Genomic DNA, 15,038 nt, shown 5'->3' with positions numbered 1-15,038 from the left:
CTTCCTGTTTCACTGAAACACCTTCCGTTTCAACTGAAATCCGCTAATAGCTTTTCAGTAGTGTGTATGAGAGCTTTCTAGTAGTGTATATGAGAGCGTTCTAATAGTGTATATGAGAGCTTTCTAATAGTGTATATGAGAGCTTTCTAATAGTTTATATGAGAGCGTTCTAATAGTGTATATAAGAGCTTTCTAATAGTGTATATGAGAGCGTTCTAATAGTGTATATGAGAGCTTTCTAATAGTTTATATGAGAGCGTTCTAATAGTGTATATGAGAGCTTTCTAATAGTGTATATGAGAGCGTTCTAATAGTGTATATGAGAGCTTTCTAGTAGTGTATATGAGAGCTTTCTAATAGTGTATATGAGAGCGTTCTAACAGTGTATATGAGAGCTTTCTGATAGTGTATATGAGAGCGTTCTAATAGTGTATATGAGAGCTTTCTGATAGTGTATATGAGAGCGTTCTAGTAGTGTATATGAGAGCTTTTTAATAGTGTATATGAAAGCTTTCTAGTAGTGTGTATGAAAGGTAAAGCTTTTCACCAGTTTATATGAACAGTTCTCACTACTTTGTATGAGAGCTTTTGAGTAGATTATATAAGAGGTAAATGTTTTCACTAGTTTATGTGAGAGCTTTTTACTAGTGTTTGTGTGAGGTTTTCAGTATATTATATGGAAGAGTGTAATTTAATATGTGTATATGCAAGTTAATTCTGATTTATGTCCCTGGGGGCACCTCATACATCCACATTTAAGAATTTTAATACTTTCTGATTAAAGGAAACAAGAAAGGACAAATATAATCTGTAAATACATTTGTAGTGTATAAATACAAAAGAGTATTGCTTTCCAAGTGTCACATTAAATACAATCCAGTATTTTCATTCTCTTTTTTTTAGATTTGGTTTGCAAAAACAAAAGTATGTTATCTGTTAGTGAACATAGCTTGTGACACCATTGCAAAATGATTTGAGCAGCCTAATTAAATGTAGTGCCTGATTTTGAATAGTTAAGGGCCAGTGTATTTGTGATATTCAAATTGTTCTCTGACCTTCAGAGCTTAGAAAAATGGGCAATTTCTTCACAATTGATGAATCAGCATTATATTTGATTTTTGATTGCTCTAAGCATGTGCAAACTTGCTAAATGTGTATGAGGAAAAAAAAAAAAAAACCTCCAGGTGTGTTATATTCTTACTGATTAGGTCACCAGAGTGTCTGTGATTAACTGGCCTATAAAACAGGTGCTGAGGCTCCTCACAACACATCAGCTCCTCTGTCTCTCTCAGAGCTGTTTTGTCCTTTGGGTTCATTGTGCTTATTTGAAGCAAACTCTGTTGGTGGAGCTCTTCTTTTGCCTGCTTCTGTGCTGCACCATGCGGAAGCCTGAGAGAATGTAAGTACTGTTTTAGGGGGAAAAAAAATATTCTGTAACCTGTCTTACCTTACTCATTTCTTGTGTTCTAGTTTGATCTGGAACTTGATAGCTGTAGTTTTTGCGTTGGGTCAAGCATGGCCAACAATGAAGGATTCTCAGCCAAGTAAGTCCAACTTGCTTCATTACTTGACTAGAGTATGTTTAAAATGCTACTTTTGATTTTTGACAAAGGGTTTTTTACAGGCAGTGGCATTAAAACGGACTGTGTTGCTAATCTGATGCGGCTGACCCTGGATGAAGCTTTAGCAGTGGGGAATCAGCTTGAAGTGGAAGCAATCAGTAGGTTGAGGTTGTGAATTATGATTAAGAGTGATAGAAATTACTCAATATTTTAAACTCTATCCTCCAACAGATGGCACCCAGCACATTTTGTTGACACCCAGTCTAGCTGCCCAATGTGGATACAGCATGGAGTCAGACCCCTGGGGTAACACTAGAATTTACACCTCCCTCCTTGGCTGTTATGTCCATAATAAGGTGGGATTAATTGGCTTAAAGCACCAGGTTAAATGGTCCTTTTATTGTTCCCTTTTGCTTGCTAAAATGTAATTTCTGGTCTCTTAGGATGACATGAGCTTCAATGTTGGCCTGAAGCTTAAAATCTACCACCATGGTCCTTCTGATGTGATTACCCATGATGTGGCTAAGACCTGTAGCTACACAAGCTGGGCAACCCGAGAAATCCTCTGTGACAGGAACTACATGGAAGTGAGTCTTTAAGAAAATAAATAAAATAAATCATACACTGCAGACTTGTCTAAAAGTGTGCTTATACCTCATTTAGGTGTCAACATACATGGCTCCAAAATACTCCCAAACTAAAGTTAAAGGCCAAAAGGGAGAGGACCTCCAACTCAACACAATTACCACTGTATGTATTAATGGCTTCATTAAAGCTTAGAGTTGTAACAAGATTATAATGGACATGTTTTGCTTTCTGCAGGCCTCTGAAGAAGTGCATGGGATCTGGAAGATGACATTTTTCACCCCTGAGCCTATGTCTTTGGTCCTGGAGGAAGCCCAACAAGCTGGCTATAGTGCCAAGACCACATCTACCCGTCTGGTTGTGCGAAGCCCTTACAACATGGCTGAAACTTATTCAGAGGATGTAGGTACACTTTTTTTACTTTCAATCGGTCACTTCACTAGTGACATTGATGGCTACTTTTAGGTTGCTGGAGTCCCTATGGAGGTGATGAAGGTGAGCATCTACCACAAGGGTCAAGATGGACTTAATGTCTTCAATTTGGCAGCTGCTTGTCCAACAGGTAAAGGCTGAACAACATGGCTTTCCATTGAAACTGTCTCTATACAGACTAAACTCTTTTCAATGTATAGGTGGTGTTCTGTTTACTGAGGACCTAATCTCTTGGCACGTACCTCGCCGTGTGACTCCACTATTGGATGGCCACATTAGGCTTGTGGAAATGACTATGGGAATCAATGGACAAAGGCTGGATAAAGCTCAGGTGGCTGCAAGGGGGTACTCTCTGTCTACCACAGACTTCCATATTGTTGTGGAGATCCCAGTTGGCTCATCTGATGGCTACTATAAGGTTGGATGGTTTAAAAAAAACAAACATGGTTTTGGGGTTTAAGTGGTTAAACTAAAATTGTGTGTGTAATTGCAGAGCCATGCACCAGATTACCAGTACCATATGACCTACTCCGTCGAGCCAATGCTTGAGGTGCTGTGGAAGGCAGACCAAAGTGTAGATGACACTAGATACAAGATCTTGTTTCCCATTACAACCCCACCAATGAGTCGCCCTCCAAACACTGAAGACCGTAAGTCTTATCAAGCTGCCAAAGAAAATTGGTAATTGGAATATTTGACTGAATAATCTTGTTCTCAGGCACCACTCCTGAAGAGAGGGAATTTAACCTGTATGTTGGACCATTTCTCTATGATGTGGCTGTGAGGAACATCACTTTTTCCACCGGAGTCCTTACTGTTGAGGAGAGCAACGCCAGAGGGTTCATTGTCCAGCAACATGTCCTTGCCAATGGGACATTTGTGTTTTCTCTAAAAGTTCCCTTTGACTCTAATGTTGTCTCTAAACATGTAAGCTAGTTGTTGATGGGATGCTCAACCTCTGGTTTCCCTTGTCAATGTTAACACTTGTTTGTTTGCAGAATCCAGAGCTCTTGATAACTACCTACAGCCTCAGTGTAGTTTTTGGGTTTGTCATTCTGCCTGAGGAAATTCCATTTGCCCATCAAGTGGAGTTGGATGCCTCTGTCGAGGATGTTGGTAAGACTCTAATATTGAAACTTGAAGGTCTTTCCTGAGCTTGAAGCCTTAAGTCTCATCACTCCTTCCAGTGCTTCCTGTACTCACTGGCACCTGTGACCAGGAGCAATTTTACATCACTGTAAAATATGGCAGCCAAGGGAACAACACAAATACAATGGTTGGTGGCCTAGACCTTACCCCAGAGCTGGCAGAATTCTACAATTTCAAGGGAGATGCCACTCAGTTCAGCATTGCTGTGCCATATGCAGCCACTGGTTCATCTTTTGAGGTAAGATGGCAAATTCCAGCAAGAGGGATTTGGGCTATGAATGACTTGGTCTATATTTTGTTCAGAGTCCTTGGGTGTTAAAGGAACTGTCAATATGTGTATATCTTTTTGCAGTTGATCACAACAAATTCCATTAGAGCCAGGCTGGATGTGGTGGTGTGGGACCCAATTACCAACTGGATTCTTTCTGACCTCTTCCTGGCCTGCTATTTCCCCTTGATGACAACCAGTAAGTAAAGTAACACTTATTATTCTAAATGAGGAAGCTCTATCTAAAACACAACCACCTCCAGGGTGCTACCCCAATGGAACAATCAGTGCTCTGGCTGTGAAAGTAGAATCTGTGCCCAACCTTAACCCAAGCTGGCTGACTCTGAAGGACCAATCCTGCTCACCAGTTTTTAGCAATGATCACTTTGCTCAATTTATCTTCAGTGCTGACTCCTGTGGAACAACTAGAACAGTAAGTCCTTAATACTTGCTACTGTCTTGGCCTTTTCCTAATGGTTCTAACTAAACTCATTATCTTTAGTTCTTTGACCACTACATGCTGTATGAAAATGAAATTGGCCTGTACTACCATGGCAAGAGAGGAGCTGCTCACACTTCACCTATGGACCCTGAATACAAGTAAGGACAAACATCAATAGGGAACACTTGGTCCTACTGGGGTTTTTGCTGATGCCAGTCTCTCTGCAGGCAAACTGTCTCCTGCTACTATGTGGTGAATGACACTCAAACTATTGCCTTCAACACAAAGTCCAGACTTTATGAACCAAAGGCAGAGATTGGCTCTGGACAAATGAGCATCCAGATGAGGCAAGCAACAGGTAAGGATACAGCAAATTTAAACAGTTACAGCCACAACTGGAACTAAAATCTAATTGTATTTTAGATTCTTCATATGAGAACTTCTATAAAGCTGAGGACTATCCAGTGGAGAAGTACTTGAGGGAGCCTTTGTACTTTGAAGTAGAGTTGGCACTATCAACTGACCCTAACTTGGAGCTCATCTTGGATAACTGCTGGGCTACTCTTCAGGAAGAAAGAACCTCCCTTCCCAGTTGGGACATCATCGTCAATGGGTAATGTAGTGAAACTTGCTCTGAACAGGGTTCAGGTCAGAATTAACAGTTGCTGTTCTCTATTAGGTGTGCATACTCTGGTGACAACTATGCAACAGTGTTCCATACTGTTTCTATGGATGAAAGAGTGTCTTTCCCATCCCACTACAAGCGGTTCTCCATGAAGATGTTTGCTTTCATTCAGGAAGACAAAGTTTTGAAACATGAGGCAAGTATCCAAACTTGCCATGAAAGCACTCAGGGAATCCTAAAACTAACAATGGTACATCCACAGGTTTATGTACACTGTGACTTGGTAATTTGTGACACAAACAGCCCTATGGAGGCCATCTGCCAACGCCAGTGTTCTAAACCAGCTGTGAAGGGCACTCAAAAACATTTGAGAAGGGGTAAGTTTCACTAAAGCACAATGACTACAGTGGAAGCTTGAACTAATACTGCTTTGTCTTGCAGAACGAAGTGCAACCTCAAGCCACCAAAAAGGGATTTCTTCTGGACCAATCATGTTTAAAAGTTTTCAATAAAATTTCAGAGAAATATTCACTTTTGTAAACCTTTTCCTTGACTCGTGACAGTTGCCTACAAATTCATTGAACCTTCAGAACTCAACTGGGTGTTAAACAAACCACTTAAGCCTCTGGCTTAAAACAATTTAACTGCTGGTAAAATATTTCTCTAGAGGCTGGTAACCCTGAATGACAAGGGTGTTATTTGAATCATTGGTCTAGCCTTTGACTCTAAACTTGAGTCTCACTGGAGATGGTATAATGGCTAACCTGGGTTCAATTGCATTTTTCAAGAAGAGCTACCCTGCTGGGGGCACATCTTTCCAAAACTGAGAATGCAGGCAGTTGCCAGCAGTACTTGAAATGACTAGTGGTTTTTTTTTTTTTTTTTTTTTTTTTTTCCCATGATGGAATTTAACCGGAACTTCAGATTCAATATGAATTTCAATTTTTATCCCTTGGGATTCTGGTTCCAATAACTTGGGCTACAAAGGGTGGAGTTAATGTGTGTAGTACAGGGCTGAGAAATGTAAGGGGGATTAAAGGTCTACACTATTGGTGTAGTTTGACAGCGTTGCACTATAATCAAGTGGATGTGATTCACATTTCCATTTAAGATAAAGTAAGGGACTGTATAAATATCCACTGTAAAAGGAAAGTCTTTAAAAATTTTGATTCTATGAAATGCTAAATATATTCCTCAGCATTTTGTAACATTTTTCTTTTACACAGCTAAAATTTCACTTGTAAGTGGGGTTTAAAAAGTAAGCTGTGCTGAAGCAAAACACTCATTTGCAGGTGTCATCAAAATATTTTACTGAGTATATGGAATTTCTACTTGTTGCAGCTTTCAACTAAAATTACCAAAAGGGGATGGATCCTCACTTTCAATGTGGGGTCCAAGTACTGTCCCAATTCTCCAGATTGTTCACACTAACCTACACACCTTGTGTACTTCCTCCAGCTGCACGCTTCAAAGAGCATAGGGTTTAGGAGTATTGGAACTGGGCCGATATTAACTGCACTGGTGTTAGGAAGCATACTATTCTCAATTCTAGCTTCTTCCCAACTGTTATTCAGATAACTTGTATAATGCACCAGTGTGGCTTAAGCCTCCTTACTGATTCAATGTTTTTGGGTTTAGCAATTGCAATTCTACTTTACTCAGCTATTTTTACAGCAGTGCTACCTGTGCAAGAAATTCTACTTATATATGCAGTGTTTCTGAGCCTAAAGGCACAGGGGACACATTAAGTAATCAAGTCTACCTGTTGTAACACATTAACCAAACAATTCCCCAAAACATGCATAAGTCAGGCATTTCTGCCTATATTTTCGTGCTTTAAAACAGTGTTTCCCAACTTTTGTTTGGCTTGTGTACCATTTTGGGCATTTTTTCTTATGAGTACCCCCTAAGTCAAAGGTATTGATGACTGTGCAAAAGTCAACAAATTGTAAAATTAGCATTTAATTCTTAGACATTTTGTTGTTTCAATCTCAAAAACAACTAATCTTGCCCGGAAGCTAATGAGGAATAAAAAATAAAATCCTTTTAAATCTGCCTCTTTAACTTCCCTTCTGCCCTTCTGAGTAACTTCCCTGTAATCACGAACTTGAGGAATTGGAAAGACATTACTAAAACCTATAGTCAAACTGAGTCCATTTATTTTACTTTGATTTTAACATTCATGACACCTGAGCTGCTTTGAGTTCTGATGTGAGCCCAATGTGAAAAACAGCTGATACCAGGCTGTTCTCTACATCCAGTCTGTTCCTCTACTCAGTTTTGATGTCAAAGCTGAGGATGAATTTAAAGAAAATCTTACATTTAGCTTGAAAAAAAAGCTTAATTTATTTTTCAGGTGGGTCCTCACAAAGAACCGACCCCAGCCCTATTTTATTTTACTTCCTAAGAAATAAAAATATTGTAACTTACCCCTTGCAATGCACCCGTGGACCATTAGGAGTATCCGTAGCTTCAGTTGGGAATCACTACTTTAAAACACCAAACTGGAAGAATGCTGGATGAATTTTTTTTTAATTGTAGTTTTATTAACACATTTAACTATGAAATCAGTCACATTTATTTGTCCTCCATGAAGCAGATGGTTGTGTAGCAGAGAAAGCTACAACATAAAATACACATATAAAACATGCATAAAGAAAAAGGGTAAAATAGGTCAATAAAAAAGCACAACTGGGAAGCTTTTGCTCTTGGTGTTGAGCAGGTAGAAGGCAGAAGGAACAAAGGAATGTTTGTATTGTAAGAAACTGGAACTGATGATATAAAGAATGTGAACAGTAAAACAGGATAAATTCAGCTGGTAGTTATACAGATCCTGCAGAGTATCTAATGCTATTTCCATAATTTTACTACAGACTCTGATGACCTAATTATGAGTTCTTTTTATGTTTTACCCCATGGAATAAAAACCAACAAATGAAAGAAAACAAACATTTTATCATCAATACCAGGATGGTAAAATATGATCGACTAGGATGAATCCACCTTGGATTTTAAGTTTCCTGAGACAAAATAGACACTGCTTAAAGTTCTTGTAAAAGAAAAATTTTACAAACAAGTCTACACAACCAGTCTGGTCAGAATATTAAAATAAATATTGAGGGTTTGTATTTGGCATCACTTAAAGATTGTTTCAGGGGAACTTTCTTTTGACTTATTTCTGGGCAACTAAAATTGTAGAAATGATAATCCTGTTAACTGCAGATACATTTTACCCTTTTGAAAGTCCATAAAATAACTTTTTACTCAAAGAATATGGTAAATTTTGCAATATGCAATAATAGTTAAATATTTAACTATTAAAACATGTCAAGTCATCATATTGTATAACATTAAGGTGACCTCTGCATGTACCAAGGCTATTAGTCTTTCGATGCTACAGTCCAAAGTTTAATTGCCAAAAAAAAAAAAAAAGAAAATACAGTACTTTTGCATTTCTTCCTTTTCCTTTAACTTTGACATCTGGGATTTTGAATCTTAGAAAAATGAACAGGACTTCAATTTGCTGAAATTTGGGTCCCTGCCAAAGAAATTAGATTTTATAGCATGTTTATGACAATAGTGACCTTTATTGATTAAAAGCTTTACGGGAAGAAGAGCAGACATGTTTAAGACCACAGGATGCACTTTCCCTACCACCAAGCCACCTACCACACTTACCTAAAATTTATAACTTTCATATATATATATTTAAAATATTTACAATGAATAAAATATTTATATTTATATACATAAAATACAATTTTTCTATCAAACAGTTAAAGGTATAGAGAACGATTTTTATTTCGGGGTGGATCCTCTAAATAAGTGGCCCTCCTAATTGTCAATCCTTCTGGTGATATGTTTAGGCCTTCCTACGTGCTTATCCTGTTAGCTATCTTTTTCTGCGCATGCACACTTTCAGGTCTATATCTGCAGTGAGCTATGGTTTCTGACAATCATTCAAGCTTACCTTTCTCAACAAGGTTGTTTGGAAATGGCTGAGGGTCCTAATAGAAAAAGTGACTGTGTTTGAATTTATGGGTTGCATCTTCCAAGGACACAGTCTACCTGGACTGGATCCTTTGAAGCTCTTTAGAATAAGGAGACCGGAAGAGTTTTCGTTGTGAATTCAAACATTTCTAGCCTTGGGCGGCTTTCTGCGACATATGCTTGCTTAGCAACTGTGACTGTTGACACACAAAGTAGGAAAAGAATGAATACCGAACTTTTCAAAAATATTTCTTTTTAATTTAACAACTGGTAGCATGAACAAATAAAAGGAAATGTAATGATATAAATCATAGTTAAATAACATGCTGTCATTTTGCACATCTCTGATGTTGCTTCTATTTTCAAATGTCCATTACTGTAAAAATGTCCATAACTGTATATTGGTTATTTATTCTCCAGGTGCACAGTCTTTACATTGTTAAAACACTTTACAGTACCGTATTTTATTGTTTATATTTTAACTCTTCCCTATTATATTATTCTTATACATGTTTCTAAGGTCCACAGTTGTGTGACCATTTCTTTCAATAATCTTTTTGGTGCTGTGTCTGACTCAATAACCATTTAAAACAACTATTTTCCTTAATTTCAGACGGAATTATTCATGGAACTATTCATACTTGTATCATAACTTATTACCTATACAATATATACCACTGTTTGGCAACAAATACCATTTCCTTCTATTGGGGATCATGATTGGTCTCACAATGAATCCTAGGATAACAAAGTATAGATAGGTTACACCAGACCCATCCTTTAAATCAGGCAAAAAGAAGGGCGCATTTTTAGGCCGCAAAACGAGGAGTCTTGGAATCTGACAAGACCTCAGCGCCAGGCAATGACATAAACGTCCTTCGAATCTGGCCTTCGGAGGACGCAGCCCATGAATTCGAACAGAGCCAGAGTCTAAGAAGTGTATGAGAAGAAAAGAAAGGCCTCAAAAGAGGCATACACTGTGTGCAGAATTATTAGGCAAATGAGTATTTCGACCACATTATCCTTTTCATACATGTTGTCCTACTCCAAGCTGTATAGGCTTAAAAGCCAACTACCAGTTAAGTAAATCAGGTGGTGTGCATCTCTGTAATGAGAAGGGGTGTGGCCTAATGACATCAAAAACCTATATAAGATGTGCTTAATTATTAGTCAACTTCCTTTCCTTTGGTGAAATGGGTCAGACAAGACATTTGACAGATTCTGAAAAGTCAAAAATTGTCAGATGTCTTTCAGAGGGGTGCAGCAGTTTGCAAATTGCCAAGTTTTGAAGCGGGATCATCGCACAATCAGGCGGTTCTTGGCAAATAGCCAACAGGGGCGCAAGAAGCATTTTGAAAAAAGAAGATGCAAAATAACTCCCTATTAATTCAGAAGAATCAAGCGTGAAGCTGCCAGGAAGTCATTAGCCATCAGTTGTGCCATATTTCAGAGCTGCAACATGTCTGGAGTGGCGAGAAGCACAAGGTGCTCAATACTCAGGGACCTGGCCAAGGTGAGGAAAGCCGAAAAAAGCCACCTTTGAACAAGACACACAAGAAAAAATGTCAAGATTTGGCCTAGAAATATCTGAAGACTGATTTCTCCAAGGTGTTTTTGTCTGATGAAATGAGAGTGAGTCTTGATGGGCCAGATGGATGAATGGGCACCAGGCTGGATCAGTAAAGGGCAGCAACTTCCTTATCGACTCAGACACCAGCAAAGTGGAGGTGGGGTACTGGTATGGGCTGGTATCATGAAAGATGAGCTTGTGGGACCTTTTCGGGTTGATGATGGAGTCAAGATCAACTCTCAGACCTACTGCCAGTTTCTGGAAGACACCTATTTCAAACAGTGGTACAAGAAGAAGTCGTCATCATTCAAGAAAAACGTGATATTCATGCAGGACAATAACCGTCACACGCATCAAAATACACCACAGCGTGGCTGGCCAGAAAAAGTCTAAAAGAAGAAAAAATAATGACATGGCCCCCTTGTTTACCTGATCTGAACCCCATGAAGAACCTGTGGTCCTTCATGAAATGTGAGATCTACAGGGAGGCAAAACAGTCCACCTGTCTGAACAATGGCTGGGAGGCTGTGGTGGCTGCTCCACGCAATGTTGATTGCAAATGGATGAAGACACTAACAGAATCTATGTATGGAAGGCTTTTGAGCGTCATGAAGTGAAGAAAGGTGGCTATATTGGTCACTGATTTTTTTTTTTTTTTAAATATCGCAAATGTTTATTTCTGAATTTGTTTACCAATACAAGTGTGTCAAGTGTCTTATAATTTCATGGCTTCCTACACTTGAAAAGGAGGACTTGAAGACATCAGGAATTCACTCAGTCTTTTTATTTTCACCAATGAGTGAGAACCAATAAACAGAACAGAGCAGGTGAAAAACCTACAAAACACATACAAAATACTTTAACATACATTTTAGACATTTGGTTCAAAGTTAATAATTATCTTAATGACTATTTCCATTTTTAACCTTAAACATACATTTCTTTTATGATTTTAACCATAAATTCAAGTGTTAAATTATTAATTTCCATATCTGGTTGAATTGGAACCAAACAAAACCAAACATTTTAGAATTACATTTTTTTTCTTTTTCTTAGGACATAAGTTTTAACATTAGAATTCTTAAGTTACATTTAGTGGAACCAAACTGTAAAACTAGCATTGCAAACTTTTACTTCAATAAATTCTGCATTTAATTAAATGAAATAACTAACCTGAAACTACAGTTAAATTGCAATCAATTGAGCCCAGTTAATGGCTTACCGGTAGTCCTTTTAAGTCCTTTCCCATGAAATGCTGCTTTGGAGGCTGTGTTTGCCTTCCTCAGCTCTGTTGCAAAACCAGTAAAGCTGTTTGTGGATTCCTTATTACCTGAGTTGAGGGTGCTGCTGATTGGGCCAGATTTATTTCACCTGCTGAGAAGTGCTGCAGAGTGGCACACTGAAATGTGTGTGTGTGTGTATGTGCACACACAAATGTCTGTTCATGCACCTCCATCTGAACTAATGAGCAGATCTGCGCAACACCTCCCACTCGATCTTGCAAGGTTTTACCTGGGAAGATCGCATTTTTTAAGTAAGCTGGTTCCCTCTGCTTGGTCTTCTGCTGGGATGAGCACTACAAGGCGCCGGACGTCCCGATGGAGTATGGTGCCCTGAACCTCCTTCACCAATCCAGAACATTTCACAGAAGGTTTGGGTGCATTTCCTGAACTATACCCACTTGGAGAAACTTTCACATAAACATCCCGGACTATGCCCTTGCAATCAGGATTCACAGCAACAACTCTGCCCATCTTGAATTGCCCTCTTAGCGTGTTTTGGTCGCAGAGCCAGACCACATCGCCAATAGCAACATTTCTTTCAGCAGTATGCCACTTGCCACGGACAAACAAGTTGGGACCTGCAAGTTGACTCCAGGACCTCCAAAAGTAGTCAACTTGAGTTTGTATTTCTCGCAGCCTTTTAAAGGGATAAGTGGTATAGTCAAATGTCTTGAAATCTCCACTTTGTGTAGCTCGACCGAGCAACAGGGTGTTTGGAGTGATGTACTGGATTCGATCTTCATGACTCTGTACTCTAGCATCAATAGGTCTTTCATTGGCTAGATTGGCAGCTAGCTTAGCTGTCGTAAGAAACTCACTGAAGGTAAGACCTTCCACTCTGCCAAGACTTTGTAACGCTCTTTTAATGATCTTGACAGCAGCTTCAGCTGCGCCGTTGCGATGTGGTGAATCGGCTGGAAGAATTTTCCATGTCCAGTCAGTCCCATTTTTTGCAGCATACTCTTCAAGTGAGAATTTGTCTTGCTGCCTCAGGTATGCATACATTTCTTGCAGAATGGGTTTTGCCCCAATAAAGTTCGTACCTGGGTCAGACCACACCTTCTGGGGATGACCTCTGATGGACGTAAACCTCTGATAGGCAAGTATGAAGCTCTCTGTAGATAGCGTGTTTGCCAGTTCAACATGAATGGCTCTACTTGACATACAGCAGAACAACACACCCCAAACTTTCATGCTCACTCTTTTCTTGACGTCATCTTTCACTTGGTAAGGGCCAAACAAATCAACAGAAATGAACTGAAATGGTGCACTTGGATTAGACCTTTCTTCAGGCAGATCCCCCATTATTTGCTGACAGGTTTTTGCTCTCATCTTTTTGCACAGTACACACTCATCAACAACTTTTCTGGCAATGACTCGTCCTCTGATGACCCATGCTTTCTTCCGCATACGCAGCAAAGTTCCTGCCACTCCATCATGTCCTTCACTGTGTGCTGCTCGGGCTAGAAGGGTGGAGATCCAAGATTGGAAGGGCAACAGAGGAACGCCTCTGTGGTCCTCCTTAAAAGTCTGAACTCTGCCGCCACACATCAAGAGCCCACTTGTTTCATCTTTGTAGACAACAAGTCTATCAGTCGTTGTAGTTGGAAATTGTACACCTTCTTGTGCTGCTAGGCATAGGTCTCTGAACACATCTTGTCTTTCACCAACTGTAATGACACCAGATGAAGGGACCGCCTCCCACTTTTCTTTATCTGTGACCTTGAAATGCAGGAACTTTTTTGCTGCTCTCCAAATCCATGCAACTACCCCTATCAGTTTTCTCAAACTGCTGAAGTGGCTCACGTCCACTAGTTGCTGGGCTACTGCAGCTGCAGGCGGCCTCCTAGAGATTATCAGTTTACTCTTTTCTTCTTTCAGTTGACTTCGGGTAAGTACAGCAACAAATGTTTTCTTCTGTATTTTTATAACATTGTCTCTTGCCTGCACAGCAACATCATTTGCAGATTTCTTTGGCCACTCAATTTCAGGAAGTTGAAGGAAACTTGGACCCAACTGCCACTCTGAGTCTTCAGTTAAGTAAGCAGGACCTGCCCCTCTGGTGATAATGTCTGCAATATTTGCTGATCCTGGAATCCACCACCAGTCTTGGACATTAGTGCTGCTTTGGATCTCTCCAACCCGGTTTGCGAAGAAGGTTTGATATCCATAACTCTCTCGCTGTATTGCACACAAGACAGTTTGACTGTCAACGAGATGGAACCACTTCTCAACTTTGATTCGGCAATGTTTCTGGAAATAGGTCTTTAGCCGGGCTGCAAAGACTGCTCCGCATATCTCAGCTTTCACGGGGTCTCCATTGCGGTTGAGAGGAGTCAGCTTAGCTTTAGACTCAACCAACCTCACACTGACACCATCAGTGCATTCCCAACGTAGGTACAACACAGCACCATATGCATGCTCACTGCCATCAGAAAATGTGATGCCAATTGGACCTGCAAGTGGCTCTGGTGGTGTCAAGGATCTGAAGAATCTGAGATGGCTCAGGTCAGCATATTCTTCTAGCAGCTTTATGGCATCCTCTCGTAGTTCTTTTGACAGTGCAGCATCCCATGAGTCTTTTGTGCAATACATTAGCTTTGTTTCTTGAAAAGCCCTTCGAACCAGAATAGCTCCTTTCTGCTTTACAGGAGTCACAAGGCCAAGTGGATCATAGAGAGCAGAGACTTGACTTAAAAGTTCTCTCCTAGTAAGAGGATTTGGCGTTTGTCCCTTTACTTCTTCTCTTAGCAGGTCCTGACCAATGCGTATTTTCTTCTTCCTTTTGGAAAAGTTCACTGCAACCATGACATACAATTTGTCATCTCCAACGGTGTAACCCAGACCGAGGGCTTTGTTATCTTTTTCAGTGAGCTGGTTAGGCAAGATCATGGTCTTTACCTCCGTGTTAACTTCTCTTGACTCCTGCCTCCCACTTTGACTAGAGTAGACCCAGGGCTTCATAAAAAATCCTCCAGCTTTAAGGATCTGCTCGATGTTGGATGTGAGGAGTTTCAGGTGATCAAGGTTGTTGTGAGATGTCAAGATGTCATCGACGTAGACGTCTTCTTCCAGCACACGTTTCTCCTCTTTGAATTGTGTGAATTGGGGTAGGCTGGCAGTCTCCCGCAT

General features: G+C 39.9%; 1 protein-coding gene across 1 annotated transcript; it reads left to right on the top strand.

The window, feature by feature from the left end:
• The first annotated feature begins 1,279 nt into the window (after window positions 1-1,279).
• On the top strand, window positions 1,280-5,594 carry LOC119779174. Its single transcript, XM_038278734.1, has 21 exons — window positions 1,280-1,399; window positions 1,471-1,544; window positions 1,625-1,720; window positions 1,794-1,918; window positions 2,006-2,149; window positions 2,226-2,312; window positions 2,385-2,549; window positions 2,613-2,709; window positions 2,780-2,997; window positions 3,073-3,229; window positions 3,298-3,506; window positions 3,578-3,695; window positions 3,767-3,966; window positions 4,081-4,195; window positions 4,260-4,429; window positions 4,499-4,596; window positions 4,666-4,796; window positions 4,862-5,051; window positions 5,118-5,259; window positions 5,326-5,440; window positions 5,505-5,594. The coding sequence occupies exons 1-21, from the start codon at window positions 1,380-1,382 to the stop codon at window positions 5,573-5,575; spliced, it is 2,742 nt and encodes a 913-aa protein (XP_038134662.1). The 5' UTR covers window positions 1,280-1,379; the 3' UTR covers window positions 5,576-5,594.
• The last annotated feature ends 9,444 nt before the right edge of the window (window positions 5,595-15,038 follow it).

This window comes from Cyprinodon tularosa, unplaced genomic scaffold (genome assembly GCF_016077235.1).
Source record: "Cyprinodon tularosa strain WSP-4 unplaced genomic scaffold, ASM1607723v1 ctg143, whole genome shotgun sequence".
In the NCBI taxonomy this organism is placed as follows: Eukaryota; Metazoa; Chordata; class Actinopteri; order Cyprinodontiformes; family Cyprinodontidae; genus Cyprinodon; species Cyprinodon tularosa.
This window is presented reverse-complemented; position numbering and strand designations above follow the sequence as displayed.

Bases quoted from the DNA above. Each gene is read 5' to 3' on its own strand.
- LOC119779174 (XM_038278734.1), top strand. From the start codon at position 1,380: ATGCGGAAGCCTGAGAGAAT. The intron at 1,919-2,005 runs GTGGGATTAATT...CTGGTCTCTTAG, and splicing joins GCTGTTATGTCCATAATAAG to GATGACATGAGCTTCAATGT. The intron at 3,696-3,766 runs GTAAGACTCTAA...CACTCCTTCCAG, and splicing joins TGCCTCTGTCGAGGATGTTG to TGCTTCCTGTACTCACTGGC.